At 44.7% G+C, this 26,348-nt stretch overlaps 4 protein-coding genes across 6 annotated transcripts; 1 reads left to right on the top strand and 3 right to left on the bottom strand.

Annotated features, from left to right (window-relative positions):
• The first annotated feature begins 26 nt into the window (after window positions 1-26).
• CenB1A (Centaurin beta 1A) lies at window positions 27-5,916 on the top strand. Of its 3 annotated transcripts, none has more exons than XM_018113214.3 (10): window positions 27-422; window positions 1,419-1,535; window positions 1,620-1,713; window positions 1,796-1,960; window positions 2,023-2,166; window positions 2,906-3,201; window positions 3,377-3,514; window positions 3,570-3,725; window positions 3,781-4,950; window positions 5,014-5,916. In XM_018113214.3, the coding sequence occupies exons 1-10, from the start codon at window positions 370-372 to the stop codon at window positions 5,198-5,200; spliced, it is 2,520 nt and encodes an 839-aa protein (XP_017968703.1). In that variant the 5' UTR covers window positions 27-369; the 3' UTR covers window positions 5,201-5,916. The 3 variants fall into 3 exon arrangements, with proteins under 3 accessions (XP_017968703.1, XP_017968704.1, XP_089112798.1); XM_018113215.3 differs by having other exon boundaries at window positions 28-422; window positions 3,398-3,514; XM_089256672.1 differs by lacking the exons at window positions 27-422; window positions 1,419-1,535; window positions 1,620-1,713; window positions 1,796-1,960; window positions 2,023-2,166 and adding an exon at window positions 2,744-2,794.
• LOC108660013 (uncharacterized) lies at window positions 5,524-8,121 on the bottom strand. The gene is made up of 3 exons (XM_018113218.3): window positions 6,963-8,121; window positions 6,766-6,899; window positions 5,524-6,705 (listed from the first exon to the last, which is right to left on the bottom strand). The coding sequence occupies exons 1-3, from the start codon at window positions 8,038-8,040 to the stop codon at window positions 6,001-6,003; spliced, it is 1,917 nt and encodes a 638-aa protein (XP_017968707.1). The 5' UTR covers window positions 8,041-8,121; the 3' UTR covers window positions 5,524-6,000.
• A 409-nt stretch (window positions 8,122-8,530) lies between these two features.
• On the bottom strand, window positions 8,531-9,794 carry LOC108649182 (uncharacterized). The gene is made up of 2 exons (XM_030382877.2): window positions 8,960-9,794; window positions 8,531-8,903 (listed from the first exon to the last, which is right to left on the bottom strand). Exons 1-2 carry the CDS (start codon window positions 9,693-9,695, stop codon window positions 8,560-8,562), a joined length of 1,080 nt encoding a protein of 359 aa, XP_030238737.1. The 5' UTR covers window positions 9,696-9,794; the 3' UTR covers window positions 8,531-8,559.
• Window positions 9,795-10,327: 533 nt separating this feature from the next.
• hh (hedgehog signaling protein) lies at window positions 10,328-25,545 on the bottom strand. Its single transcript, XM_018098044.3, has 3 exons — window positions 24,520-25,545; window positions 15,188-15,449; window positions 10,328-11,574 (listed from the first exon to the last, which is right to left on the bottom strand). The coding sequence occupies exons 1-3, from the start codon at window positions 25,000-25,002 to the stop codon at window positions 10,889-10,891; spliced, it is 1,431 nt and encodes a 476-aa protein (XP_017953533.1). The 5' UTR covers window positions 25,003-25,545; the 3' UTR covers window positions 10,328-10,888.
• Between the last annotated feature and the right edge of the window lie 803 nt (window positions 25,546-26,348).

Here is a 26,348-nt window from a genome sequence, read left to right as displayed (position 1 = left end):
TTTAGCACATTATGAAGCGCAAGTAGAAAGTGAGACAACGACGACGAAGACGTCGACGTTGTTGTGTGCGTCGCTTACTGGCAAATTTTTGTTAATTACCTTAACGTTCAATTAATTACTAGCACATCTACCAAGTGTGGCAGCTGTTTGAAAAAAATGTGCGCGTGTCATTGCAACTCAGCCACCCACATTTAAGCATTGCTTTGCTCAAATCAAGGGGATCAATTTCAGCCGTAGTAGCAGCAGCAGCAGCAGCAGAAGCAACAGCTGAAAGAAGCCAAATATTTCGCTGCGCGATTTGTGTAAATAGCCAACGGTGCAAATACTGCAGTAGCGTGCGCGTGTGTGAGTGCGTGTGTGTGTCTAGCAATGCGCGCCACAATTGAGTTTGAGGAATGCCTAAAGGATTCGCCGAGATTCAGGTACATATTGAGCCATCGCGATGGCTCACCTTCGGTCACATAACAAAGCCAAGCCACACTTACCACCACCCTCAGCCCTGCTCAAAACACGGTGCGCATTATGCGCATTCTATTTCCGCACTTGGCATTTGGTATTTGCATTTGGGCTCCCCCCTGACAGTGGGTTGGCTATATATTTTGTGTAGCGTGACTGGTTCCGCTTGGATATCGTGCTATCAACAGCTTTCGTTCGAAGCGCCCCCTCCCCCTTCCCTAACAACGGCTCTAATATAGCTGACGCTTAATCATCGAGAAAACTTTGCACTTCGCTTCAACATCGTCAGAGTTTCGGAATGTATCATTCGTTCACCGTATGATGGGAAACATACGCACACTCATGGATGTGCATGTGTGTATGTGTGTGTGTGCTTGTTCATTTGTTTGTTGCTAATTATTGTGTCAATCGATCGGACGCCTTTCGGCGCTCATTGATAAGATTTCTCCCAATTGCCAGCCCATCTCAGTTTCCAGTAATCTCGCCCAGAGACAAAGCTTTCGCTAGATTGCCACAGACATTTTTTTAATTGCCAGCCCAAGCTTAGCTTATTCGATAGCTTTCACATGAACCAAAACGACTCAACAGGTTACAGACAAACAAAAAGAAATTACAACTATTGCAGACTAAGGAGATGGAAAGAGACTTTGCCATCTTTTGCTATCGTATGCAATTCTGGCTTGAAGCCATTTAAAATTGCTTTTTTTAATTAAACGCACATGCGGCACTTCAATAAAGTGGCATAAATTAAAAAATTCAACATAAATAAACAGTCAGCAGCGAGTACGCCGCAGCTGTCATTGCCAGCAGGCCCGTAAAACTCTTCCCCACCATCTACGCCCCCCGCCCTGTGCACAAAGTGGACAAAGTTAATCGTTTGCGACAGAGACTGGGTCGTTGTTTGCATCCACTAAACAATAACAAGATTTCTACTAACGTCTGCAATTCTGTTCTTGGCCCAGACAATTCATATCGAAGGAGGAGGCAGACATCGAGCACTTGGAGCAGAAGCTCGAGAAAATTATCAAGCTATGCAATGTGGCTGTCGACTCGGGCAAAGAGTATGTCAAGAACCAGAGGTAAACTGCGCACTTTTCACTCTTACTCTCTGTTCAAAGTTTTATTTTCATTTGACTTTAACGTATTTTTTTTATTACTCATAGCGCCTTTGCCATGTCCCTGTGGGATCTGCAACAGCATTTTCTCGACAATAAAAATGCGCACAATGCGCTGGGCAAGCTGATTCATTGCTTTCAGGTGCGTTGCCCATTGCAGGTAATTACGCGAAAGACTTTTTTATTTATCTGGTGGCGTTTTTTTTTTCTGCATATTTCGACAGGAAATGAATAAGTTTCACACGATACTGCTAGACCAGGCCAGTCGAACGGTGTTGAAAAATCTCAATGTGTTTGTCAAGGACGACATCAACCAGGTCAAGGACTACAAAGGACACTTCTTGAAAGTCTCGGAGGGCTATGACAATGCGCTCATTAAAAACGCACAGGTGCGTCCAGTGCAATGCCTGATATGTGTCCATCTTAAGAGGTAACTCTTCTCCATCCACAGGCGAGCAAAAATCGGCCACAGGAAGTCCAGGAGGCAGCCAACATACTCTCCGCTTCTAAGTCTTGCTTTCAGCACACGGCTCTGGACTATGTGAACTATATAACGCTGGTGCAGGCTCGCAAGGTGCCTTCCATACTCTCGACGGTGAGTCTAGTCCATAAATACAATAATATGTATTAGCTAATAGTATATTTAATTTTTGAGATAAAACAACCTCAACTTTTACAGTTTAAAATAGAATTTAAATGATTTCATAGGACTTATAAATAACCGAAATCTCTTTTATATATAGATATGCTTATGTAGTTTTTGATTGATGAGCTGACAAATCAGATTGATTTCATAAACTACGCTGTTCTTAGCAGTAGCTCAGATATAATAAGGCTTAAATCGTAAATTATTCAGATTGAAGAAATAAATCAGCCAAAAGCACACAAAGTAGCGCCTACTCATGCTAAATACTTAAGATTATTAAGATTATTATTTGGCGAAACATTATTTGATACTATCTACGGCTCTTATCGACATTTGGTAAGGCGATATGTTTACTGTGAATGAAATGGCATTGTCTTCAACGTAAATAACAAAAAGTCAACAGCAATTGTACTTATGACGTCATGTTCGCGATATACTCCAAATGGATATATATGTACTAGTTTGTTATTTTTTTTTTTTATTATTTTTTTTTCTGTATCGCTGGCTTATTGATCAGCGTTGAGTCAGTTGGCACCGGGCAGCAGTTTTAGTCGGTCGTGAAGTGCCCTCGTTGAAGGTTCGCTGAACGTCTCCAATATGGGGGCCAGCATGTGTATTCATTCTATTCATAAATAAGAGCAATTGTTGAACGTGTTTTTTGCTGATCGTCGTATATTCTCTTTGACAGTTGCTGGACTATTATCAGGCGTGCGTGACCTACTACCATCAGGGCTTCGATTTGTGCAACGACTTTGACGAGTTCTTCAAGAATATCAGCGAGGATTTGAACGCGCTCCGCGGCGACTATCAGCAGCTGGAGAAGGTCATGCAGAATCGGCACATGAGCGTGAATCGGTATTGCGATTCGAATACGAACAGCTCCTCGCACAATGTCGAGGGTTATCTGTTCAAGAAGAAATCGAAGGGCTTCAAGACCTGGTGTAGACGTTGGTTCTACCTCAGCGACAATCAGCTGGTCTATAGGTGCGTGCAATTACTTTATGCTCCAGCCTTGCTCATTTCTTTTGATTTTTCCCATTCGTTTTGCTTGCCGGTTGAATCGTCTTCATTTGTTTGCCATTTTGTACTCGTAATCTCATTTCTCTTGTTCTGTTGTTGTTGTGCTTGTGATTGTGATTTGTTGTGCTGTACGCTGAAGTGATTTGGATTCGCATTCCAGAAAACGCAGCAACGAGGACTCGTTTTCGGTCATGGAGGAGGATCTGCGCATCTGCACCGTGCGGCCGGTCAATGAAGGTGATCGCCGCTTCTGCTTCGAGGTCATCTCGCCAACCAAGTGGGTACAGTTCCCCTCGACGAGTTGTTATATAATAACCATGAATTTCACACAGATCTCACACACTCCAAGCGGACTCCGCGGACATGCTCTCGCTGTGGATCTCGGCGCTGCAGCATAGCATTGGCGCGGCCATCCAGCATGCATCCGCGCACCACTCACGTCCGCAGTCGACGAGTGCCACGAACGCGCTTCCCGCGAAGCGAAGAATGTAAGTGTGAAGTAACCTAAGTATTGATAACAGTTCTATAATGAGTCATACTCAGCCACTGGGAGGAGTTTCTCAAAATACCGGGCAATGCACAGTGCTGTGACTGTCGCGGCTCGAATCCGCGCTGGGCTTCCATCAACTTGGGCATAACGCTGTGCATCGAGTGCTCCGGAGTGCATCGCAGCCTGGGCGTGCATTACAGCAAGGTGCGGTCCCTGACCCTAGATGCCTGGGAAACGGAGAACGTCAAGGTGATGATGGAATTGGGCAACGAGGTCGTCAATCGTATCTATGAGGCACGCATCCCCGAAGACTGTGAGCTAAGGAAGCCCACGGAGCAATGTGAGATTGGAGTGCGCGAGGCCTGGATCAAGGCAAAGTATGTAGAGCGGCGTTTTGTGTGCGGCATGCCGAAGCCACAGGATCTAATGGCTAGCGAAACTGCCGAGGTGCTAAGCATAGAAAGCGGCGAAGCAGCCGACGATGGCGGCGTAGATGCTGGGAGAAGCATTGGTGGAGGAGTTACTAGCAAGCGGGCGACTCTCTCGCTGGGCGGCACACGCAAGTGGACGGTGAAGAAGTTGCGGCGGCGTCGCCAGCAGAGGCCGTTGACCAAGACATTTAGCGATGATCCGAGCATATACAACACAGCTAAAACTGGAGACGAACTGGACGATGATGATGACGAGTCCATAAACATTCCATCAATGTCGTTGAGCATATCGCGGGATGACTTGTTAGTAATTGGCGATGATTTGGCATTGGATAGGTACGAAACTCCCGGCATTTTGGGCAGCGACCAGGAGAGCACTGAAGGCGAATCCGACACAGAGATGCCAGAGGAAATACCCTTCACTCAATTGGATGCCAATCTGCTGCTCTACAAGGCAGCCGCTGTGCATAATCTTCCCGTGATGTGTATGGCCTTCGCTTTGGGCGCGTCCAAGCACTGGAAGAATGCAGAGGATCGACAGCGCTCCTTTTTGCACCAGGCTGTGCTGTCCGGCTCCGTGATGGCATGCGAGTATCTGCTGCTGAATGGCGCTGCCATTGATGCAGTCGACGAGATGGGCTACAGCGCTCTGCATATATCCACGGCCAAGGGACACATTGCGCAGGTGTATTTACTGCTGAAGCACAAGGCCGCCTACGATCTGGCCTCCAGTGATGGCAAGAAGGCACTGGATATCGCCGTCGAACAGAAGAATGCGGACATCGTGACGCTGTAAGATGAGAATTGACTGTGCCGCATTTGAATGTCTTGCCAATATAAATTCTTTCTTTTCAGTCTGCGCCTGACTCGCCTAAATGACGAAATCGGTCTGAACGACGAGTATAACGGCGAGGATGAAACGTACAAGGATGTGATGAAGGACTTCTCTAACTTTGCTGCCAGTCAGCCGCGCATGCTGCGCCAGCGCAACGATTCGAATACCCTTGAATCACAGCGCAGCTCTCTAACCAACTCTGACTAGCAGTGGCAGTAGGCCAGCTAGGCCCAGTCGACGACTTTCCCGTCGCGCAGTAGATATTCCAATGCTTAGTTGCCCATAACGTATTTAGCTTGTCGCCAACTCCTGCTATGCTAAATTGTAAAACGTTGTTCATATTTATGTGCGCTGGCATTCTCTGGGGCACCGCCAACTCGAAACGGATTTAAAAAGGAATCTCATTTAAAGGCGCTCTCGATTCTAATCTGATCCACTGCATGGCATGGCATGTGAGTTGCGTATTGGTTTGATGCTTTGTTGACGTTAAATTTATTAGCTTAGGTCGATAGTTAAGTGCACGTCGCGTGTAATCCGTATTTATATAAATGTTTATTGTTTACAAATGTTTAATTATATATATGTATATATATATATAAATATAACTCTATATATTTATATATGTACATGCATTTGCGAATTGTACATGTGTGTTTTGTGTATTATATTAAACGATATTATTATTGTATTATACTAAATCTATGTAGCTAGCTATCTTAAACAATTATTACGTAACACATTGAAGCTGCTGCAAATGTTTAAAATTTGTAAGTGTTAATAAGAATTTGCGTGTTACGTGCTAAACATTTATTTTTCGCATATACTTCTTCCACTGTTCCAATAAATCTGCTTGCTTAGTGCCAAAGTTAAAATTGAGCACTTGGAAAATTTCGAATAAATTTGAGTAAAATGTTTAAAATCTACACACAGAAAATTATATGCTAATTGGATTGTCGGGGTAAAAACTTAACTAATCAATAGAGTGCACAAATACAATAATTGGTATATTATTCAAATTCCGTTTCGTTTCCATTGCCGTCCGTTGCGCAATCGCCGCCCGTGTCCTTGACCTTGTGCACGTTCTGAATGTGTCGCTGCACGGCGCTGCGATCGTTGAACTGACGTCCGCACTCCTTGCAGGCAAACGTGACGCCTGCGTGGGCGACCAGGTGGCGACTCAGGCCCGAGACATGATTGAAGCTGCGCTTGCACAGATGGCACTTGTGCTGGCGCTCCCCGTCCAGGTGCATGCGGTTGATGTGCTGCTGCAGATTGGTCTTCTGCGCGAAGCAGGTCTCGCAGTGGGGGCATTGATGACGCTTCTCGCCCGTGTGTGTGTCCATGTGCCGCTTAAGCACCTCGCGCTGCGAGAACGACAACTCGCACTCCTCGCATTTGTATGGCTTGAGTCCGGTGTGAATGATCATGTGACGCTTCAGCGAACTGGCGCAGGACAGCTGCAGTTGGCACACGGGACACTTGAGTGCGCCGCCGGTGCCGTTCTTCAGCGTCTTGATGTGCGTGCTTAGGTGGCGCGACAAGGTCTTCTCCGTGGCAAACGAAATGGGGCACAGCTGGCACTGGAACGTTTTCAGCGTGTCGCTGACGCGGCCCACAGTTGGCTTCGTGGTGCGTGGCGCCCGCTTCACCACTAAATCACGTTTTGATCTTGTGGGCGGCGTCGTAACATCACTGCTTACCTTTTCGTTCGACTGTTAGGGAAATGATTTCGGTCATTTTCAATTACTGCTAGTATTCAAGCTGATACTCACCAATATTATGACATTTTCGTTAAACTCGTACAACTGCTGATCGTCGCCTCCGCCATCATCGAGATTAAAGACCATTACGTCCCCGATTTCGTCAGACTTGGCGTCCGTAAACTGAATCTCTCCGTTGTCCTTAACTGCAAGGGAAAGCGAATGCGCGTTACAAAAACTGTTAATTGAGCTATTTGTCGAGTGCCTACTATTATATGATGTGATATTCTTCTCCTGCTGAAATTCTGTCGAGGAGCTGGGCGTCGAGTTCGTCGTTGAGGCGGCATTTATAATGTAGATCTCACCATTTTGGCTTGTCACCACATCTCCAGCGCCGACCATCTTTATATCACGAAAATCCTCATTGGTATCTGGGACAGATGCATCCATGTCCGCATCGTCCGTAGAGACTACATCCACCTTGGACTCGGTTTCAATCAGAAATTCAGCATTTTCAGAATCGGATACTTTGGGGCGGCGCTTTTTCTGTTGAAGGGCGGGCGATGAGATGCGGCCACGTTTGCGGGTCACACGCTGATCAATGGTTGTCTGCGATGCTGGGAGAGATATGGGAGCTTGTGTTGGTGCTGATTCCACAGCCGATTCTTCGTTCTTTGGCTTTAAGTCGACTGGCAGCTCGCCCAATGTTTCCCAGAGACCGGCTTTTTTCTCAGCCAAGAAGACTTCAAGCTCACCCAGCAGCTTAACGAGTTGCTCCTTGCGGCTCTCCTCTTGCACTTCGTCGCGCAGCTGCCGACGCACATCATTTCGCACCTCGTCCTCCAATTGCTTTCGCATTTCATTGCAGAACTCCTCGCGCGCGGCATCAAGGCGAATGTCAAAATCCTTTTCCATTTCCAGCTTTAGCTTTTCCTGCCATTTTTGAGAGTTCTTCTCGTACAGCATTTCCAGTTTTTCGATAAATGCCATCGACTCTTCGAACTCCAGCTCATCTTCGTCGGAATCGTTGTCCAATGATTTGGCAAAGACGCGACTCTTTTTACCCATACTGACCAAGCGGATGTGCTTGCGGAGCTTCTTATCAGCCGCTTGGCTGCGTTGCCGAAAGAGAAACGACTTCTCCAACTGGTAGCGGCATTCTCCGCAGATCTTTTTCGGCAATCCGTCAGTTGATTTTGCCTCCAATGAGAGGCACGCCATCAAGCGCATCGGAATCGAAAGCTGTGTGTCGTCCTCCGCAAATATTGTGTGCGGATCCTTGAGCTCCTTTAGGCAAAGGCGGCACCACGTCTCCAAATCTGGATAACATTCCTCTGTACTCGACATTACTAAAATCTTAATTACTATTTCGCATCGCACGCAACAACAGACGCTAAAATTATAAGCATAGCAATTTGAGTTACCCAACACTGTCAGCTACACACACGGCTGTGGCAACCCAAAAAAATAACATGCTGGAAAATGTTAACATATTGGCGCGCAGTAGTTCATTTTTCAAACACTACTGTTATGCTTGAAAGTTTTAATATATTATGTTATTTAATATAACCTTTCTGTTGAAACGATATTTAAAATCAAGGAATAGTCAAATTCAATGTTCAATGTTTCTTAAAAATATATTTTTAAATCTTCTTAAAACGTAGTATTTGTTAACATCTTTGACATGTTTTTATGTCATGAACTTCATTACGCAAAAACGGTTATCCAGTGCTGTTAGCGAAAATATTAGTTATTCAAATTCTTTTTGAGTTTTTTGACATTACATTTTATTTGATTGAAAAAAAAAAAACATGCATATATAATTTAATATATATAATATAATCTTAATTATAATAATATTAATATTTATTTAACATTTTTCTTCCTGTTAAGCGATCCTCTAAGCCGACATCGAAGGCAATTTCGAATTTTTTGATTCTCCATGGCATGTATTTGGCAAATGCGATCCCTCAATTGTATACGAGACAACTCATTTCGTTTATGGCGTACTCTGGGAGCTTTCACAGGAGACATTAGATCTTTAGTAGATAGGAAGTCGGAGGTCTTTCCATACTCTCGCAAGTGGCTGTACTGAGAGTTTCCCATATTTATTTCAACCATTGGAACAACTTTTGATAATGTCGACATTGGTTCTATAGCGGAAGACGTGCTGTCGGAAGACGGTTGATGTATTGGACTTGGAACAGTTTCTGAAATAGTTTATCTATGTTAGTGGAAGCGTTTTAATTGAAATCTTCGTTCTTACCAACAACCTCAACTATGCTCTCTGTACTATCATTCAAATCATTAATAGACTCTGCATTGGTCATCAGCTCGGAGTTAGAGCCAATTTGGTCCGTGATAGTAGATACGCTCTCCATCTCAGCAGCGTCTATGTCTGATAAAAAGCAGTCTGAGCCGAATGCCTGGGAACGAGCTGCATTGTTGCGCTTGTGGACAAACCAAGTTTCAATCTCATAAAACAGTTCGTCCAACACTTTTAGTTGAGATTTCTTTTTTACGTCCGCGATTATGAGGCTCTCCACTTCACTGCGGACTTCCTGCTCGATCTCCTCTCTCACTTGTTGTTTGCACACACTAGCTAAGTCACTCTTGTAGCTGTCTAATTCGCGTCGAAACATCTGAGCTGCCTCTCTGCGCCAACGGGCATTGCTTTCTGAGCAAGCTGTTGGCGTACAGTTGGCTACATCTTTTAGCAAGAGCACGTCCGACTTGTCGCCATCTAGTAAGTTACTTTCATAGTCGAGACTCCGGCCAAGGCGTGTCAGCTGACGTATACGGCGATCAGCCGCATGACAACGTTTGCGAAAATAATGAAACTCTTCCAAATGCAGCCTGCAGACTTGGCAAATGAGCTGGGGAAGTTTGTCGTTGGGATCGATTTCTAGACCTGTGCAGGAAAGGATTTTCACGGCCACTTGGCCATTGTTGATAACGAAGCTGGCATCTTTCCCTAGACACAGTCGGCAAACAGTTGACATTCTTCCTACTATTATTTTTATTTATGTGTATTAAAAATAATATACAGAGCCAAAATATTAGAAAGGACGCCTGTTTACAGTGTGACCAAAATTGGTATTTGCAAATTATACCAGCAATAAAATAACTTCAGCTTTAAAAAATAAATACCAAAAGTTGGCAAATGCAATCTGGCGAATTAAAATACTGAAATAATTCAGTATTTAAAAAAAAAAAACAAACATTTTAAAATGTATTTGTACGTTTATGTGAGTAAATAAAATATTTGCAAAAAATTTCAAAACTTTAATCGACAAATTTCGCAGCCTTTTTTGATATTATTAAATGGTCTTATCTTTTAAGATGAGTAACATAAAATGACAAAAAAAAAAAAAAAACAAGAAAGGCACATTTTCAGAGAGTAGACCTTCTTAAGAAAGAAAAGTATAGTTCAACCAAAATAAATGGAATTCGCATGATTCTGGTTAAGGAATGTAATACATTCGCTCATTTCTATTGCATTTTCGCAAAGAAATATTTGATTATCAATATAAATTTGCATGTGTCCCTTCAAAGGCCTTCATTATTAGCTGTAACTGAATTTTAAAGGCTTTCCCATTGTAGAATCTCCACTCAAATAAAAACACATTGTCAGTTATGAAACAATTTTGTTATAATTCATTAAATATTAAGTATAAATATGAAGTTAACTATCAAGTATTATATACACAATTACAATAAGATATTCAGTCACTATAATGCTTCTATATACACAAAACGATATACACACATAAATATATATGCATTTATATTATCATTTCCCAAAAATTTGAACTCACTTCCGCATCTTCAATAAATATATGCATTATTATCTTTTTTAAAAAATATACAACAGTCGTGATGATCGTCGCTTTAAGAATTGGTTTGGGGCCTCAGGATCTCTGCCAAAGGATTGCCTACTTACAGCTAAGTGTTCGTTTACAAAAGGTCAAAGATAATTTTAATAAATAGTATTGATCAGCATTAATCATAATTAACATTGAAATACAATCATTTTCTTTCTTTTTCTTCATATAGGCGTATAGTACATACATAACTACAAAATATATTACAATAAATTTGACGTCTACGTCGGCATGTGGAACTGCAAATATGTTTCAAGTATGTGTGATGTGTGTTTGGGTGTGTGGGTGTGTGGTGTGCGTGTGTGGGTCGCCTAATCGTGACGCCAGCTCTGCGGCAGCACATAGTCCTTCACCTTGTACAAGGCATTGGCATACCAGTGCAGTCCGTTCTGCTGCTGCGCCGTGGCATCCTTTGGCGTTGACTTGTCCTGCGCCGAGCGCAGCTGGCCCTTGGCTGGCATCCAGGACTGTAGCGTGGACAACAGTCGCATGGGCGCCAGGCCCCAGTGCGCCAGCGATTGGCTGCTGATGACGGCGTAGCAGGAGGCGGCCACCGAGTTAACCACAATGGTGCCCTCGCGCGTGAGAGGCGCCACAACGCCGCGACTCTGCACACTGTCCACCCGGAGCACGCGCTGTGGGCGCAGCTCGCCCGTGGCATCGCGCACCAGAACCTGGCTCAGCTCCTCCACGCGATCCGCAAAGACAAACTCGAGCGTCTGCCGCTCCGGCTGCCACACGGCTATCAAATGCGCGGGCGTCACGGTGAGCACGGCGCCGCCATCCGTGTGCAGTTGCACAAAGTTCTGCACCTGCTCCAGATTGCGATCCATGAAGAGTATGACCTCGCTGTACACCGGCTGGCCCTTCGTGTCCATGCTCAGCACCCGATCACCGATGGCGAGCTCGCCCAGCGCCTTCTCTGCGCCGCTCTCCAGCAACGCTGTGCTCTCGGGCGTGAAGCAGCCATGTACATGGGAAATCGAAGGCGACGAATCTGAAGAGAGAGAGAGAGAGAGAAAAAGATTATTAGTCAGCTGTTGACAGGAGTGAGAAGGAGGAGGGGAAACGCGGCCAGGTAATGGCATTAGTGAGCCTAATCTAATTTGGCGTTAATAATACTTGCCCTGCCAACCGTCCGACCGTCCAACCATCCAATTGCCAAAAACCCTACAAGTCAAAAAGGTTTTCACAGTTAGGACGCAAGGCAAACCGTAATCGCAAACCCGTAACCCGGCCCAGTGCAGGCAGCCAAAACAATGGCAACTGCCTTTTGCGGCTTTCAAACAAAAACCGCCGCCAACTGCACGAAGAACGCACAAAATGCGATCTGCCAACTGATAGCCAAGCATATCAATAACATGCACAATAGCAGCAGCAGCAGCAACAGCAACAACAACAACAATAACTGAGGCAACAACAGCAGCGGCAGGCGAGGATGTTTTTGTTTCGAGTTTAACAAAATTGTGATCTTGTTTTTTTTTGCTTAAGATTAGCCCTGGGATCAGCTCAACGAGCCTGAGCTCGAGCTCGAGCCAAAGCAGCTTAGCCACACAGCCACAGTGCACCAAGTGCCAAAGGATGCTCAGGTAGAGGCTCTGCCAGGATCTGAGCGCAACCTGTGCACAAATTCAATTACCAAACATGTTGCAACCCAGCGTCGATCAACAGCAGCCGCATTAATCATCATCATTAATAGCTATTGGATTACAAGGCAGGAGCAATTGGGCCACCCAGTTGAAACAAACTGAAAATGTCGGCCATTTTGCCAGACAGCAGCAGCAGCAGTTAGAACTTTCTTTTCCGCATCTCGTGCACATATTTCACACCCGAAGCGCCGCTCGTTCTCCGCCAGTTGCTTGTAAAATTCAAATTAAAAAAAAAAAGTGAGGGAAAGAGAGAGAGAGGGAAAAAAACATTCCAGACCCACAAAGTGACCACTAACCGTGCGCTTTATTATAATGAGTGGCCATAAAAGTGGCATTGTTGCTGCGGTTGCCGCTCAACGAAATTCCAATGAAAATGCACCTAACATTTCCATTGATATTGATGCGTTTGGTAAACACACACACACACAGAGAGAGAGAGAGAGAGAGACAGAGAGAGAGAGACTCACTTGGCCGAGACAAGAGTGTAAAAACAATAAAAAGCGGATTAAATACAAGACAGCGGTCTATAAAGCGCTCCATAATCGATGCTCAGACGGGAGCAGCCGCTGCCAACGGTAACCCTAGACAAAAACAAACCAAAGGGAAGTAACTGAGTAACAAGCTTAACCAGCAAGAAAAATTTGGTGTGAAACCTACAAAAAAAAAACGAAAGAAGAAACAAAATGTATGCGAGTGTATGCGTGTGTGTGTGGGTATCCACAGCAAACTGGCGAGAAAAATCTCAGGCAGACGACGTCGACGACGACGACGACGGCGGCGGCGGCGGCGGCGAGTGGAAAGTGAAGAACTTGAAGGGTCATAAATTAATAAACCATTAAAGTGGTTAAAATTATCGTTATTTTATCTTTGTTGTGAAGACTAAACTGATAAATTATTACAAAACAGAGGACAGCCGCACACAGTGACATGCAGAGTAAGAGAGAGATAGAGAGAGAGAGGAAGAGAGAGAGAGGCTGCCTGGCATGTTGGGTTATACGACTAGTTGTGGTGACTGATCGCTTGGACAGCATTAACATGAACATGCACACACCGAGCATCGAGCATCGAGCATCGGGCAGAGAGGCAAACACGACAACAACACGCTTTGGGGCTTTAATACGCGCGCGCGACCGCTCGCGACACACAACAACAACAACAGCAACAACAACAAACGAGTGAAAAAAAAAATTAGTGTCGACAAAAAGGTTTACAGCCATTACTCTTCGTTGCTGCCGCTGCTGCTGTTTGGGCCACATACAAAAGACTTAGGCAACGAACTGGCCGCGCACCACTGACAGCGCTGTGCCAAAACTGTCATAAGCGTGTGGTTTATGTGCGTCGGCCTATCAGCAATCAATCGCTCGGTTATTTATTAATAGCTGCTAGGCCATTGCATACCAAAGTTGTCAGCGTCGTGGCGCAACACATGGCATTGTTCCCTGCCGCCATTTGACACTGCAGCAGGACCACACACAGACACACACGCACACACATACACAGAGGCATTCACACGCTGCAGTTGCATCCTTGCATTGGCCACTTGTTTAGCATTTGTCGGCTTATTGTTTGACCTTTTGATTCTGTTGCTGTCGGGGCCCAACTATTGATAGCCAATGACACCGCAAGGACCTTTTTTTTATTTTTTCTGCTTAGGGTGTTCGTGCGGCGGCCTCTTTCATGAGCAATTAGAATCAATGAGTCGAGCAGCGCAAGGACACTCGCCACGGCCCTTTTGATGCTGCTGTGGGCCGCAACCAGAGTCAAAATATTGTGATGCCTGCAGCCTCGTGTGTGGCTATTTAGCCCAGCCTTTATGTGTTCCTAAGTCTTCCGCTCGCTTTTTTTTGTTGTGTTTGTGTGGGAAATTCCTGAGTCATCTAGAAATTTTAGTAGCTAGTTGAGAAAATCGGAATCATATTGCAAAAATGAAGCAAAGAACTTGCAGCTTCCTCTCTGGGTGTTGCCCCCTCTCTCTCACTCTCGCTTTAACTGTCTCTCTCTCTCGCTCTCTCGCTCTGCAAGAAAACTTAATTGTTTTGGCCTTTTTGGTTGGCTAACTTCGCCTGTGTGCGCTGGCGCATTTTCTCTTGGCTCGGCTCTTCTGGCAGTTTCGTTATGTTTCGGGGAAAACTGGTTGCTTGCCATAATGGCAGCAAGTTATACTACACACTAACACACTCACACTCACACACACACACACATACACACATACTAGCTCGCGCACACAGTGTTGCTAACTTGTTGGCCGTTTCAGTTTTTCAATTAGGCCCGCGCGCAGGTTTTAACTCGGCATTTAATTCATCTTGGCCTGGCCTGAGAAACGCTTTGGGTGTCGTATCATCAATTCGTTTAATTTGACAGGCGCAAACCTAAACATGTCAAAACAACAACAACAACAGCAACAACATGCGGTTAGTCGCTGTTTGTGGACCCGACTCTCAGGCTCTCTGCTCTGCTGCGACTCCTCTGACTGGACTTGGACGGTTTCGGGGCCGGTTTCGACAATGTAGCCGCTGCTTCCCATTTTTTCTCATTTTTTGTCTGTCTTTCTTTCCTTTGTATTGTTGTTGTAGTTGTTGCTGTTGCTGTTTTCTGTTACCACACGCTCGCACTCGAAATGAACAAGGCACGGCTGCAGACTGACAACTGGGCAGAAGACTGAGGAGCTGAGCATCGCGGATTGGGAGTTGGGAACGGGCAACTGGGAACTGGGTAACTGCAGCTTGGCTAATTTGACTGGACTGCAAAATTTGCCAACGCCTGTCAGCTTAGCGATGCTTGTAAGTTGGGAAACATGTGAAATTACGCTTGTTAGTGTCACTTCTGGCTAACAGGCCAGCCAGACAGACAGACAGCCCATTGCCCATTGCCATTGGCATTTGACATGCAAGCATGTGTATATAGAGAGTATATGCCATGTATTGGGTCTATAGTATATGTGCAAGTTGAGGAAACTCTTACCTGATTTGACAGAGCAGTAGATGTGCCTCCGACTCACATAGGACACCCAATCGAAGCCGGCCTCGACGGCCAGGCGCGCCAGCATGCCGTATTTGGATTGATCGCGATCGGAGGTGGCAATGGTGACGGCACGGCCCTCGTAGTGCAGCGACTCCTGGCCATGCTGATGGTCCTCGTCCCAGCTCTCGGTGACCAGCAGGCGAACGCCGGGCCATTCGTTCATCACTGAGTAGGCCAGCATGTTCAGCTTCTCTCTGCAGCGCTGTGGAGCAAGAGGAAATCAATTAAAAATATGCATAATTTTGTTAATAATGCGCGTTCTCTATTAAAACTCGAGCAAGAAACTAAAAAAAAAACTAAAAAACAATACGCCATATTTAACGTACACGCACAATGGGCCCAAAGAGTCCAAAGAGAGCGCATGAGTGAGCGAGACAGCAACAGCGCATGCTACTGGCAGAGCAACAGATGCGTGCGTGTGTGTGTGTGTGTGTGTGTGTGTGCGCTGGCAGTGGAGAGGCGTGGTATTTAGGCATTCATTTCATGGGCTGCCCAAAAGGGCCAGCGTTCATTTTCAGTTTTTAATGTTTTTTTTTTGTTTCTTTCGATTTTTTGTTGGTTTTCAGATCTGTTTTTTTTTTTTATTTTTTGGTGGGCGGCCAAACGAATAACTTAGGCAACGAACTTGGTGGCTTTGGCCGCATCCTTTGAACCTGCTGAAACTCAACCTCAACAAATACATGAGTCTGACTATTTTCAGTTTTGGCTCTTGTTTGCATTTTCCTTTTCGTTTTCCTTTTCGTTTATGTGTGTGTGCAAAGGCAAAGGCAAAGGCTTAGCTCGATTATTTGCCCATGCACAGTTCAAATAGTGACCCACAGCCAGAGCCGGAGCCCCGACCCTCGTATGTATAAGTAAATATCAAAGATTAGACATTGTCTGACCTTTTCCCATTCTTTGCCTCTTTCTTTCGGTTACACTTGTCTTGTTTGCCAATGCGGTGGATCGGACTATATATATATGCATGTATACATATGTAAAATATATATATATATATTTTTTTTCGTATTCAAGTGTCGGCGCATTTGTGTTTTTCTCTCTGTTTCTTTCTGCTTTTAACGCTTGCATACAAAAAGTGAAGAAAAAAAGAAAAAAGGATTCAGCGGCAATGCAAATATTGAAATTTCATAAGACAACAACCAAATTGAGTGCCCAAAAAATAAGAGAAAAATGAGTAAAAAAAAATCAAGAAGAAATAAATAAATAAAAGGCAAAATATAAGGAAAATGTTGTCATTGCTGTGCGCAATCGCCAGCCACAAAATCAATTATCAACGGGCTCGGGTCTTGGCCTGGGCGAACGTTAGGCAGGCAGAAGCCGCAGCACAGGATGTGTGTGTGTATGTGTGTGTGTGTGTTGGCTCATTGTGTGCAAACATTTGGCACGCAGTTCTAGCTGGCGTAAAATCAATTTTCAAGATCCTTTTTAACAAGCCACAACATCAGCCTGCCCCAGGTCGTATATTTTGGGACTTTGTTTTGATTTTGGGTGCGCCGCATTGTTTGCAGTCTATTGAGGCTGTTGTTGTTGTTGTTGTCTGGTTGTTTGGTTGTTTGGCTGTTTGGCAATGGCAAGCAAATCGGTTTTTAATTTGTCACACCACAGTTGCTGGCTGTGGCGAATTGGACAGCAGGACAAAGCTGAAACGCATTCCAAGAAGAGTTCAATGCTATTTGCATACATACATATATGAGGAGTGTGAGAGGGGGAGAGAGATATAGATATCTCTGTCTATGCAGCTTTGCTTTATTAAAAGGCTTAACCAGTCGAGTGCTTGGCTGTTGCTGCTGCTGCTGCTGCTGTTTGTTGCTAATGAGCACAAAAGCGTAACGCCAAACAGCAAATAAAAGCACAACAACAACAGCAACAACAGCAGCAGCTGAGCTGCATAGTCTTTGTCTTAAGCATGCCAACGATGTTTACCCAACATGCTAATGCATTGGCCTCTTGTTGCTTGATTGAACCGATCCGAACCGGGCCCGATCGCTGCACAAACACGGCCCCAGTGGAAGTGGCAAGAAGAAAATGCCGACGGGTACGTTAAGTAAACATACGCCGCCGTCGTCGTCGTCGTTGGCGGCGTCGGCGTCGGCATCGGCCCAAAAAGATGGCTAAATAATGTGTTTGTATTGTAAGTGGCATGGCTGTTAGACAACAAACTTCGGCCCAGGCAGCGCAAGTGTAAATACGCAAGTGTGTGTGTGTGTGTGTGTGTGTGTGCGTGCACTTATGCCTTGGCCAAAAACCAAAAGGCCGAAAGAAAAGCTGCCGCATTAATTAGACATTAAACAAGGTGTGAACTTTGCCAGCTACAGCCACGCCCCAAACCTGAGCTGATTTGTTTACACTTGGCTTGCATTCGAAATACAATTTTTTGGTTGTTTTTTTTTTTTTTCGTTCCTTCTTAGGAGTTTTCGATGTTGATTTTATTTTTGTTTCTTTCTCTCGTATTTTTTTTTTTTTTTGTATTTTTTTTTGTTCGTTTTCTTGTACCGCTTGTCAGCTTTCAACGCCAATGCTGGATGCCCACGGTACGTTAGGGTCCGCTGATGCGTTTTTAATTGCCGCCTGGCTGCAGATTTTATTGATTTAAATCGTCTGCCAGCTGCCAATTTGACGCGCTTAATGGCACGCATTTAGGCGGCGCGAGAAGCGAGAAGCGAGAAGCGCCAAGCGCCAAGCGCCAAATTGCTGGCTCCATTATTGGGCTGCTCATCATCATTAGGCCAAGTGATGTGGAGCCATGTAAATTGCAATTAAATGCAATCTCGCCCAGCTTCAATTCGAGCTTTGTTTGTTTTTGCAACAATGACTGCAGCAGCAGCAGTTGCAGTTGCAGTTGCAGTTGGAGTCCAAGTTGCAGTTGTTTCAGTCTCCGATTACAATGGCTAATGATTAGGAAACGACACAATTTAACGACATAATTCAAGAGCGCATCAAGTTACGAGCCACAGCCAAATCACAGCCCCAGCAGCGCGTAGTCACCCTCGTTTATGTTTTCGCTTCACTTTTGCACTCCTTTATTTTTTTTTGGGGTATGTAAGGGGATATGGCATATCCTTTCTTGATTCGTCGATTGGCATCGCTGGCATCGAGGAAGCGAAAACTTACAACTGAGGAAGCGCAGCCGAAGGCGACCCATACAGGATATGAGCAGGGACAACGACACCCACTCGTGCACACACACACACACACATGCATACATATATGTGTCAGCAGTGATCAGGGAGCAGAGAGGGGTAGCGGCAGCGGCTGAGGCAACCACTTGAGCGTGCGCCTTAGCCTAGCTCGTGGCAGCTGTGTGGGGCAGCGCCTGGATGTGCCACTTAGGGGCAACTTAAGTTGCTTTTGTCAAATCAATCAGCGCCCAGCACGGTGAGCCCGGCCTGCGTGTGGCCCACTCGACGCGAGGCCCAGATTTCCTCACTTAATTGGCAAAAAGAGCGACATAGCTTCTGATTGATTCAAGTGCCATTGATGGCTGCTCGGCTGCTCGGCTGTCAGGATCAGGGCCAGACGCATTGACGACCTTTAAAGTGTTAGTCGCGTTAAAACGCCTTTTTGTTTATTTGTGTTGCAAATCTATTCACAGCTCCGCGCATTTTGTATATTTTTCTCTTGATTTTCCATTAGAAAATTGAATTTTTTTGTTTATCAGGCAGGCTGTGAAGGCATTCGTTGCCGCCTTTGATTGTTTATGCTGTGTGCAGCGCAATTATTACAGCGCAATTTTTATTCACACTACCCCCCACCCGCCCTCACTCACTCACACACTCCTGCTGCTGGCTCAGTTTTGTTTTTTAATTAAGCGCATGACAAACTCACAAAGTGCTCAAAATGCCAAATGAAACTTGGGCTACGTCGCCAGCCTGAGTCATTTATTTATTTGATTATTCCTCTGTCTATCTATCTCAGTCTCCGACTCTACCTCTCTCTCTCTCTCTCTCACTCTGAGTTTATCAATATTCGCTGAGAATTCTCAGTTGGCCAGTTGCTCTTTGATCGCTCAAAGTGTCGCCCGTTTGTTATTGTTATTGTTATTGTTTCAATATAAATTGATACTCATTAAAAATACGCAGCAATCGACAGACAGACAAACAGACGGCCTGCCTGCTTGGCTTTTTGGCATTGGCTTATTGAATTAATGCCAGCGCTTCTGTCTGAGCTCCTTCAGGCAGCCTGCGATAGCATCTCGTTTGGCTGAGTCTCAATACGCTCTCTGGCCAAGGGCCGTATAGCTCGGTCATGTGGCACGGCGGTTGACATCGTCAGCGCAATAAACAATAAGATGTTAAGCCATAAACTAAAGATAATAAGACTCACTAAGTGCACACAAAATATATCTTAATAAAAACGAATTTTTAGCTGACTTTTTGACTTATATATATTTATATATAATACTATTTTATAGTCAGCCAATAGCCAATATTTGCTTTCCGATACATAGGTAGGGGTATATCTTTAAGCAGGGTATTTAATATTCGTTTTATTTGCTTGTGACTTTTATTTATTATTAATTGTACTTAATTTAGTCTCGTAACGCGCCCAGGGATCATTAATAGGTATTTGCGGATTTCGCAATGCATTCGCTAGCCTACGTTTACAGCTATTCGTCAACGTCAATTGCTACACTAAATAGTCGGCGACTAAGTTGCCCGTTAGCTGGTTAGTCTGACTAGCTGACTGGCAGAGATTTTCATTGCTGCTGCTGCTGCTGCTGCCTAATGCCCATAAATCTGTTGTCAAATAAATGTCCATAAAAAGGCGTCATTTTATTGTTATTAATTAAACGCTATTAATTTGCAGAAATCGTAAATTAAATCTGTGCCTCGCCTCACGTCTCTCTCGCTGCCACATTAAATGCCCACACACACACACACACACACACTTTCAGGCAGAGAGTCATTTGGACAGGTAAGCTTCCCGAACCCGAGCCCGAGCCCGAACCCACGGCGCAACTTATATGATAAGCGCCATAATCCCTGATGTGTGATTAACTTTGATGATGAGTTATGAGCCGCACATTGGCACTGATGTGATGCCGTGTTACTGTGCCGTGCCGTGCCGTACCCCAATCGCCCCTCCCCCCCCCCCCCCCCCCTCCCCCCTCCCCTTCCCTTCCGTCGACCAGCTCTCGAGAACGAAATCGAAGCAGAGTCGTCCTACCCCAAGACGCGGCCAGATGACTTGCAGGAATCTGCTCCGAGGAGAGCCCGCAGCATGTGAAATGTGAGTCAGTCGCGTCGCCGTAATGTGATAGCCGCGACGCGGCCAAGAGATGCCAAGAGATGGCAAGCTATCCCGATCCCAATTCGAATCGCGATCGCCTTCCTCCACTCGTGCAGTCCATAAAACTCTTTTATGCAAATAAAGCAAAAACCCACTGCGAAGGCATTTCGGGCCAACAAATCCTTGAGGTTTGCGCTTGAGTGCGCTCGTAAAAGTATCAAATTGATTAATAATAATATAAAAGCTTGAAAAGCCAAACAAATAAACTATAAAAGCAGAAAACCAAATGGCAAATGGGTTTGTTTATGACTGTGTGTGAGTGACTGTTAATGTGTGCGTGTGTGTGTGTGTGTGTGTGTGTGGGATTTTCGGCAACGATTTGTCCACTTTGCTTGACTGATGTTTGTTTGATATGTTTGATTACTTTGTTGCCACGAAATATTCCCACGAATCGATGGCAAATATTTTGCTTATCGCAGCATTTGACGTGATTTGATTTGAGCTGAACGAAAATCAGCAAGAGTGAGTGAGTGAGAGAGAGAGAGAAATTGGGAGTAAGAGAGAGTGAGAGCAACTGAAACTGAAACTGAAACTCTGACATCATCTAACTGGCTGTTGTGACCCTGTCTAAATGCGTTTGTCTCTCGTCTCTGGCATAATAGGATCAATTTTTGAGTCATAATGAATGTCAGTGTTCTATTAATAATGCCTTCAGCTGTGGGTTATCTTTGATTTGATGCTTAATGCTTGATGCTTCAGGCTCTGTCTCTGGTCTGTTGCTGCCGCTGCCACTGCCGCTGCCGCTGCCGCTGCCGCATGCATGTCAATAATCATATCAGATTACCATTGGCTTTGCCCCATTGTTGCTACAATTTATGAAATTTTAGAAGTTATGCTGCGGCTTTTTGACGCATTCTTTGTCTGGCTGCGATTGCTGCGGTTTCTCCGGCTGGCCCCACAGCCGCTGCCCGCCTGCCTGCCTGCCTGCCTGCCTCCTCTTGCGGCTCAGGGCGCAACTTTGTCTAATCTGAGAGTAGGCTCCAAGCTGAAGTAGAGAAGAGAGTATTGGATGCATAGCGGGCGCAGGTGAGCAACAGCAACAGCAACAACAACAATGACTGCCATAAGCTATACAATTTTATGATGCGACTGTCTCAGTTTATGGTGCAATTGCAGTTGCTTCTGCAGTTGCAGTTGCAGTTGCAGTTGCAGTTGTTGCTATTCTCGTATTCCCGTATTCTGGTGTCTGTTTTATTTTTAGCACTTTACGCCAATATTCAGTAATCTGTTTATGTAAACGGCTGCAACGCCCACACGATGAGCACACTGAGTGAAAACAAAACACAATTTTCGCTGCCTTTTTGGCGCTTTAATAGCCAAAACGAATTGCTTCACGCACAGCAGCGAGTCAACAGTTGCCACAGTTGCACATAAAACGCAATTTAGTTGCGCTGCCTGGCTCAGGGGCACTGTGTCACTGGCAACTGAGTCAATGTCACAACGGTAGCAGCAGCAGCGGCAGCAGCAGCAGCAGCGGCAGCAGCACCAGCAGCAGCAGCAGCGGCAGCAGCAACAGTTGTAAATTTCTACTGTGACAATAACTGCAAGAGTTTTTATGTTCGGCATGTCCTTGGCACATAGGGTCCTTGCTGTTAGCAGGCTGTTGGCCTTGAAGCTTCACTGTCCTTGACATGGCCATTGCTGTGTATGTGTGTTAACTGTTTTTCAGTTCTTGCAACACTTGAAATTGCCTTACAAATTCAAGGCTGCTCTCGCAATTGCTGCAAATCAATTTCGATAGCTGCCTCCAGGCGCGTGTCAGACATGAATTGCAGTCATAAAACTAAGCCAAATCGTTGCCGCCAACTGCCAACTGTTTTGCACAGACTATTTTCGTGCCTCCTATGCTTTGGATTCAAATCATAGTTTACACCTGCCATTAATCGATAATGATTATGATCCATGCGCACAGACCGGCCTAGATATCAAGTGTTTCCCAGAATCGGGCGCAGATCGTAAACATTATGCGCTATATATAGCTCTAGTCCATGCATGATCAACAGTTAGTTTTCATTGAATTTATTACACTTGCTACTGCCTGGGCTCTGGCTGACTAAGAATTCCAGCGCAAATAATTGCAAGTCAGCCTCGGCCTTATCGATAGAGCGCGAACTGCTGCTAATCACTGAGACTTACACAAGTTTTTATTTATTTAATTTGTTTTATTCATTTGTGAGCAAACGTTTATCAGAATAGAATTTACTTGAATGAAAATTGAAAAATATAATTTAATAAATATAATAATCTGCATTCATAGAATTTCAAACGATTCGAACAAGATAATCTGTATTTTATTTATTTATTTATTTTTTTTTTTTATGAATGTCAGCATAACATCCACTAAAATTGGTATATTTAACGTATAGATATATATACTGTTTTTTATTTTTTATTTATAAATGTAAATTGTATATTGCCAAGAGTTAAATTTGAACAATATAATTTAATAAATATAATAATCAGCTTTCATAGAATTTCAAACGAATCGAACAAGATATTCTGTATTTTATTTATTTATTTTTTTTTAAGAATGTCAGCATAACATCCACTAAAATTGGTATATTTAACATATACTATATATATAAATGTATATACTGTTTTTATTTTTTGTTTATAAATTTAAATTGTATATTGCTTAAAGTTAAATTTGAACATAAATAAAAATATATACACATACATATGTACATATATAAAGATTCCTAGACCGAGTCGTAAACGTAAATAGTTCAGTTATTTACGGCAAATGCGAGCAGGTTAATAAACGTGCCCAACTGTGCAGCCCTGGCCATAATACAGACCATATATTGTATTTGTATTTATTTGGAAACAACTGAATTTTAACGAGCTTAAAATGCAATTAGAAAAGCGTGCCCCTCGCATATGCGACTCACATATGCTAGACAGTTATTCCGTAGACTTAAGTCATATTTTAGTTAATCACAGTGCTAAATCGATTTCGCGTAGCTGCTATCGCATTCATTTAGCACTTGTTTCCCTGTGTCACACTTTGAGCGACCCGCCAGCCCCCACGCCTAGTCATTGTCATGTGTGTGTGTGTGTGTGTGTGTGTGTGTCTATTATTTTTTTTTTCCACTTTCGCTGCGAATCGAGATAAGATAAATTGGTGCTGCTGCTCCAACTGCTACAAGTATTGGCAATGGCTTAACACGCATTTGTGTCAAAGATATTATACGCCACTCTGCAAATATGTGCATACATATGTCAGCAGGTGTGTAGCACTGATGCACTCGATAGGCCACTGTGGCTGGCAGGCAGGCCTTATCGTCATTGCGATAAGCGGCAAATGCTCGCGTGCCGCTGGCGCTGCCGATGGACGCAGTCGGCGTGGGGTTGGGGCGGTGTTTGGGTGTAAACATATTGAACATTGCTCATTTGATTCCATTTCTTGTTTATGGCAAATTCGAGAGCGTTATATAAACTCATGGCAACACACACACACACACACACACACAGTCACACACACGCACATTCGCTCGAAAGGTTGTTGAACGCAATGGCTAATGCGGAGCTTGGCGTTTATCTGGTGCGTATTGAAAAGTCACCGAATTTCATAATTTATTGAGTGCATGTTAAGACAAGGATTATATTTGGAGCTTCCTGTTTTTGCAAAAATATTGCAATAGCCGATAAGGCGCATAATTAATAAACAATAATAGCCAATTCATTTATTATGTTTCACGCCTGCTTTTATGGCACGCACTTGGCTCAAAGGCAAAATTGTTGAGCACCCGTCATAAAAAGTTAACTATGTGTAACCACTTCACACACACACACACATACGAACAAGCACATGCACTAGCAGCACGTTATCAATGGAGCACGATTTTGATAATCGTTATAGATATAGCCGGCATTCGCACAATGCGATTAGCACGCACAAATTGGCAATTCATTTGGCAGCGTTTATTTATAGCCCGAACTAAATGTGGTTAGATGAATCAAGTTGTTTTTAGGTCACTTACCTTGGACATTACGCGATCGGCGCCGGTGCCCTCCTCATCCCGGAACAGTATATCCCTATTGTAGTTGAGCACTAGATTCTTAAATTTTGGCGAATCCCGCTGAATGACGCCCTCGAGGGGCCCAGAGGCGCCGTTATGATATTCGGATAAATTTGGCACCGTTTGCTTCAACACCAACGGATAGAGGTTACGCTCGCGGCGCCGTCCCAGGCCCCGGCCTGGACCGCAGCTATGCGCGTGCCGAAAGTTCAGCGCCAGCAGCAATAGCAACAACAAGGCCATAAAGCAGCTACCACGCGGCGTATGCGCAATGTGCCGGAGCTTTCGTGCATGTGCATCGACTGGCGCTGATTTGTTGCTGACATCGGGCGACGCCTGTCCGTCCGCACTGCTGAGCTCGAGGCTGTGGCGTTTGGCGTCCAGGGACAGGCAGGTGGCACTGGCACAGGTCCAGAGCGCCGAGACAGCTTGAATGTTATCCATACTGTGTGTACTTAAGTTAAGATTTTCGATAAAAAGCGTAGTTTTTTTTTTTAACTTATTTATTTATTATTTTTGTTTTTTCTTTTTTGGTTATTTAGCACTGCACTTTGACACTGATTTGCATGAAAGGAGTTGAGTGTAGCGGCGCAATCGCAGTCGATCGAGCGACTGGAGCTGACAGTCAACAGCTTTTGCCTTAACGGCTTAGTTCGTTGTTTTCTTGAATTTGGCTAAAACAGTTTTTTCGTTTTTTTTTTTTTTTTCGGTCACAGGCAAAGAAACAAAAATATTTTTATCGCCGCGAATTATTTGCTTTGCTATAGATTATGAAAAATATATCTATGTGAACAATTTTCCAGCACAATTTCGATTTCCAATTTTCAATTTTCAAGTTCAACTGCGGCGCTTGTCAAAATGAGCAACGTTTCTCTTGCAGCTACGGAGAACGACAACCGCTGCGCTCGCACTGTGATTGACAAATGACATATCCGAGCGCACGAAGCTGGCGGCCGAGCGAGTACCGAGTACACCAAGTACCGAGGGTGCTTTTGCAGAACCCTAGGCAACGCAGTCGCTGCCGACGCCCGACGTCGCGGTCGGCGTCAACGTTGCTGGCAATACCGAAACATGCTCGTGCACACACACACACGAACACGAGCACGAGCACGAGCACACACTCGCACACATGTACTCGCGTGTGCATGCTACTCGCACGCATACACTCAGGCCAGACGTTCACTCGCCGTTTGGTTGTGTGCGTCTGCCGCTCATTGGACCTGAGCCCGACGATCATTTGGCGTTCATTTTTATGCTGGCTCGCTGTGCCGGCAGCGTGAGCGAGATAACTAGCGTATCGCGTGCGCCTCTCTCACACGCACACACACGTGCAGTCGGGCCTGGTCTTATGTACTTATGCTTTGGGCAACAGATGTTGGATGACGGTTCATTGTAGCCATGGCTCTGGCCATGTCTGTATGTGTTGCCAATTGGATGCGCCTGTGTGTGTGTGCGTGTGTACTACTGCTGCAATTTCTCTTAACACTTGCACTATTGACTCGAAATCGACTCTTGCGGCTTGTTAACTGCCGCCTGCCGCCTGCCGTCTGCCTTCTCTCATGCCTTCTGCTTCAGCTTCTGTGGTCGTTTTTGCCTTGCTTTGCTTTTATTTTTATTTGTGTGTGTGTGTGTGTTTTTTGCGCATTGTTCACCTTTTGCCTTTCTTCATTTTTGGCTTCGCTTTATTGCTTGTAAATTAATAATGTTCCGGTTTTTTGTGTATTGTGCGCTTCAGTTTCGCTCGTCTTTGCCATTGCCTTCTACTGCTGCTGCTTCTTCCTCGGCTTGTA

The sequence above is a fragment of the Drosophila navojoa genome, chromosome 2 (assembly GCF_054131105.1).
Source record: "Drosophila navojoa isolate 15081-1374.11 chromosome 2, UAZ_NAV_1.0, whole genome shotgun sequence".
NCBI lineage: Eukaryota > Metazoa > Arthropoda > Insecta > Diptera > Drosophilidae > Drosophila > Drosophila navojoa.
The sequence above is the reverse complement of the archived record's forward strand: the minus strand, read 5'-3'. Positions and strand labels throughout refer to the sequence as shown.

Coding starts and splice junctions, on each gene's coding strand:
- CenB1A (XM_018113214.3), top strand. CDS start 370: ATGCGCGCCACAATTGAGTTTGAGGAATGCCTAAAGGATTCGCCGAGA. Junction 1,714..1,795: donor AGCTGATTCATTGCTTTCAG/GTGCGTTGCCCA, acceptor ATATTTCGACAG/GAAATGAATAAGTTTCACAC. Junction 1,961..2,022: donor CGCTCATTAAAAACGCACAG/GTGCGTCCAGTG, acceptor CTCCATCCACAG/GCGAGCAAAAATCGGCCACA.
- LOC108660013 (XM_018113218.3), bottom strand. CDS start 8,040: ATGTCGAGTACAGAGGAATGTTATCCAGATTTGGAGACGTGGTGCCGC. Junction 6,900..6,962: donor GAATATCACATCATATAATA/GTAGGCACTCGA, acceptor TTTCCCTTGCAG/TTAAGGACAACGGAGAGATT. Junction 6,706..6,765: donor ACGAAAATGTCATAATATTG/GTGAGTATCAGC, acceptor TTTCCCTAACAG/TCGAACGAAAAGGTAAGCAG.
- hh (XM_018098044.3), bottom strand. CDS start 25,002: ATGGATAACATTCAAGCTGTCTCGGCGCTCTGGACCTGTGCCAGTGCC. Junction 15,450..24,519: donor CCGATCGCGTAATGTCCAAG/GTAAGTGACCTA, acceptor CTTGCTCCACAG/CGCTGCAGAGAGAAGCTGAA. Junction 11,575..15,187: donor CTACTGCTCTGTCAAATCAG/GTAAGAGTTTCC, acceptor CTCTCTCTTCAG/ATTCGTCGCCTTCGATTTCC.
- LOC108649182 (XM_030382877.2), bottom strand. CDS start 9,695: ATGTCAACTGTTTGCCGACTGTGTCTAGGGAAAGATGCCAGCTTCGTT. Junction 8,904..8,959: donor GAGCATAGTTGAGGTTGTTG/GTAAGAACGAAG, acceptor AAACTATTTCAG/AAACTGTTCCAAGTCCAATA.